At 36.0% G+C, this 3,575-nt stretch overlaps 1 protein-coding gene across 5 annotated transcripts in view; it reads right to left on the minus strand.

Annotated features, from left to right (window-relative positions):
• dgki (diacylglycerol kinase, iota) overlaps positions 1-3,575 on the minus strand; it is a 47,208-nt gene that overhangs the window by 1,614 nt on the left and 42,019 nt on the right. For all 5 annotated transcript variants that reach the window (XM_016447655.1, XM_016447657.1, XM_016447654.1 and 2 more), the window contains 6 exons: positions 1,873-1,942; positions 1,749-1,789; positions 1,541-1,665; positions 1,417-1,442; positions 1,156-1,193; positions 889-1,009 (listed from right to left, as the gene is read on the minus strand). In XM_016447655.1, the coding sequence (XP_016303141.1) occupies positions 889-1,009; positions 1,156-1,193; positions 1,417-1,442; positions 1,541-1,665; positions 1,749-1,789; positions 1,873-1,942 (421 nt within the window). The remainder of the gene's footprint in view (positions 1-888; positions 1,010-1,155; positions 1,194-1,416; positions 1,443-1,540; positions 1,666-1,748; positions 1,790-1,872; positions 1,943-3,575) is intronic.

Here is a 3,575-nt window from a genome sequence, read left to right on the forward strand (position 1 = left end):
CGTATATATATATATATATATATATATATATATATAATTATAAATACATTTTATAAAATAAATAGTATATATAAACACACACACATATATATAGATAGATAGATAGACAGATAGATATGTAAAAAATGTAATAATAAATAATAAAAAAATGTAATTTAATAATAATTTATGTCTCAAGTATTTGGACATTTAAAAAATGTCAATTGGCATTTAAAAACTTAAAATATTTTATACAAAAATATTTTGTATATAATACAATAATAATTATATAATATAATAATTATATCATACAAAAATCAATGATTACATTTATTTACATGTAAAGAGTTCATTTCTAAAGTATTTGGACATTTAAGACATTAAAAATGCAATGTGACATTTAGAAGCATTTAAACTTTAAAAACAAAAATAAATTTTTACATATATGCATATAAAAAATACATTTTGATTTTATTTTATGCACCAAAATGTATTTGGACATCTAAGAAATTAAAAAATGTATATTGACATTTTGTATATTGACAAAACTGAAATACTCTATACAAAATATTTTTGTATATATGCATATCATATAAAATACATTGATTTTATTTGACCGATTTAATTGGATTTGATTTAATTATATTTGATTTCATTTGTTTGGATTTTAGGTTTACTTTGATTTTATTTGATTTGATGTGATTTGATTCGAAAATACCCTTTGGGGCCATTATATATTTAGAAACAGTTATTTACTCTTAACTGCTTTTGGTTTTGGTTAGACATTGGATTGTAACTCACGCACAAAAATTTCCCTTCTATCCCAGCTGAGCATGTGACAAGCAAACTTTGAACGTTACGTACTCAAACACGGGAGTGTGCGTGTCTATGGGCTCGTCTCTCACTCACCGTGCTCCAGAATAAAAGTCACGATCTCCGTGTGGCCGTGTTGGGCGGCCAGGTGCAGAGCGGTGCAGCCCGTAGAGTCCCGCACCAGCAGACCGACCCCGGCGGCGCAGCAGCCCGACACCTGTGACACACGGGACAGACCATGAGTCCGAATGAGTGACGATGCATTGGTGCTTTCAATCAGAAAACAAACGAGTTGTGCAAGTCACTTCTCGGAAACACTTCCACTTTCAAACTCATAAAACAAGGAGATGCAAAAACTCTTACCGCCTCTACATCTCCTTTAACAGCAGCCGACAGGAGAGCTGGAAAACAGTTGAGATTTTGTCAAAACAATGAGTAACGATGAGGTATCCTAAGAAATGCATGACATGCATGTGGGAATTTCTGGTGGCGATGACTTTGGTTTATCACATTACCTCTGACAGAATACATCAACCTCTAAAGAAAACCTGCTCCATTTCTAAACAGTCCAGACCTGTTTCCTATCTCTCCACCACTTCAGAAAAATATGCGTTTGTACTTTACCTTGTTCGTCAGAGGTCAGGGCAACCCTGCAATAAGGAAACCAGAGTAAAATAAAAGGTCAGCTTTGTTTGTTATGCAATTAGCTAGGTTTAAACCTGTCAGGAGTGAACAGAAACAGTCTCACCCGGAACTGGGCTCCACCACCACGTCTGGCATTCCTGGGACCCGGACCTGGCTCACCGCTGGGGCCTCGTGGTCCAGGATGAAAACCTCATCCTGGCATATTTCGGTCACAAAGTGCAGGTGCTCCTGTTTGTACACACAAGTGCACATTATGCAGCTTCCTGTTAGCGTTTAAATTTTTTATAAGGCATACTGTATGGTCATAATACCTGAGCCTTGTCTATGCGATAAAAGCGGTCAGCTGATGTAGCTGGAAACGGAATAAACATGTCAGCGGTTAAATTATTCAGAAGCATTTACTGACACAGAGAAGGCACAGATGAAGTGACTCACAGTCTAGGAAGCTCCAGTTTGGTGAAAGTCTGTGTGCAGAACTGGGCCGCGGCAGACCTGTGCTCTCATCCTGACAAAACACAGCAAAAGCTATTCAGAACCACATTTACTGTCCATTCTAATTCAGTTCCTCCACTGAGGTGCCAAACTGGACTCGGCATTTGAATTTAAAAAAAGTACAAATATATTATAATAAAATGAAATTGACATGTTGTTTTCATGGAATACATATACATTTTATTTTCAATACGAATCACCCATAAACACACAACACATAGGGTATTTTGGGGTATAATTGATTTATAAATCACTATATTTGATTTTGTTGACCACAGCTGAAGACTACTTCATTTAACACTATGCTATAATTTACTCAAAATATTACATAATTACTAGATTCAAATTTTAATGTGAATAAAATCGTAGTTGGTACAAAATCACAATACACATTTTATATGTATTGTGTTATAATTACAAATGAAAAGATTTAATTTCTGATGTGAATATTTTACTTTTTTATTACGTTATAATTACAAAATTAATATTTCAAATTGATGTGAATGTTCAATTTTTATATATATTATGTTATTATTACAAATGGAAATATTTAATATTCTTTTATTAAGTAATTTATTACACAATTAATAGATATAAATTCTGGTGTAAATATTTTACATCTTTATATTTATTATGTTATCATTACAAAAATGAAAGATTTAAATACTGGTGTGAATATTTTAAATATGTATGTGACGAGTGGGGGCGGGTGGAGTAATTGATAATGAGCGACACCTGCACCACTCACCGGTCTCGAGTCTCACGGAGGAGCAGGCCTGGTCCTCTCTCGTCCGACACTGTCGTCACTCCTCCCTTTTATCCTTCCGGAGCTCCTCCGTGAGACTCGAGACCGGTGAGTGGTGCAGGTGTCGCTCATTATCAGTTACTCCACCGGCCTCGCTCCGTTCCCACGGCTCTCGGCCCCGCCCCCACTCCATTCCCACGGCTCTCGGCCCCGCCCCCACTCATCACAATGTATTTTATTAAGTTATCATTACACAATGAATAGATTTAAATTGTAATGTGAATATTCATTTTTATTATTTATTTGAACATGCTGTGGTTCTTAACATATATTTTGATGCCGGTAATAATTATTTTGACAGTACTGAACTTATATATGGGAATATTTAGGCATAATTATTTTTTATGAATAATGAATTAATCTCTTCTCTGTATTTCTTTGAATTGCAATTCGATGAATTCCAATTCAGCATCTTGTGTTTTGAATTTTGTCCAATGCTGTCGAGGCCTTCACCTGGTAGTGCACTATGTGACCAGTAGAGGGCGCCTGATGCAAATCCTGTCAACACCAGACAAATGTGTGAGTGCAAGAATTTATAACATGATGGCGACAAAACTGTGGTTAGATTTGAGGTTAAATGTTGACCCCGAAATAATTAAACACTACAGGATGACAAACAAAATTCAGTTGTAAGTGCCAGCGGTTGTGTCAGTAATCGTATTGATTGAGTGCTCAATTAAATTAATCTGACAGCAGCATCATGGGAAGCGCTCACCTCCTGCAGTCTGTCAATGTACAGTCGACAGGTTTCCAGGTCACAGTCTCCTCTCACCACCACGATGCCAACAGGAGTCGCTGAACAAGCACACACACACACACACACACACACACACACACACAC

Source organism: Sinocyclocheilus anshuiensis, unplaced genomic scaffold (genome assembly GCF_001515605.1).
Source record: "Sinocyclocheilus anshuiensis isolate Anshui unplaced genomic scaffold, SAMN03320099.WGS_v1.1 scaffold283, whole genome shotgun sequence".
NCBI classification, from domain to species: Eukaryota; Metazoa; Chordata; class Actinopteri; order Cypriniformes; family Cyprinidae; genus Sinocyclocheilus; species Sinocyclocheilus anshuiensis.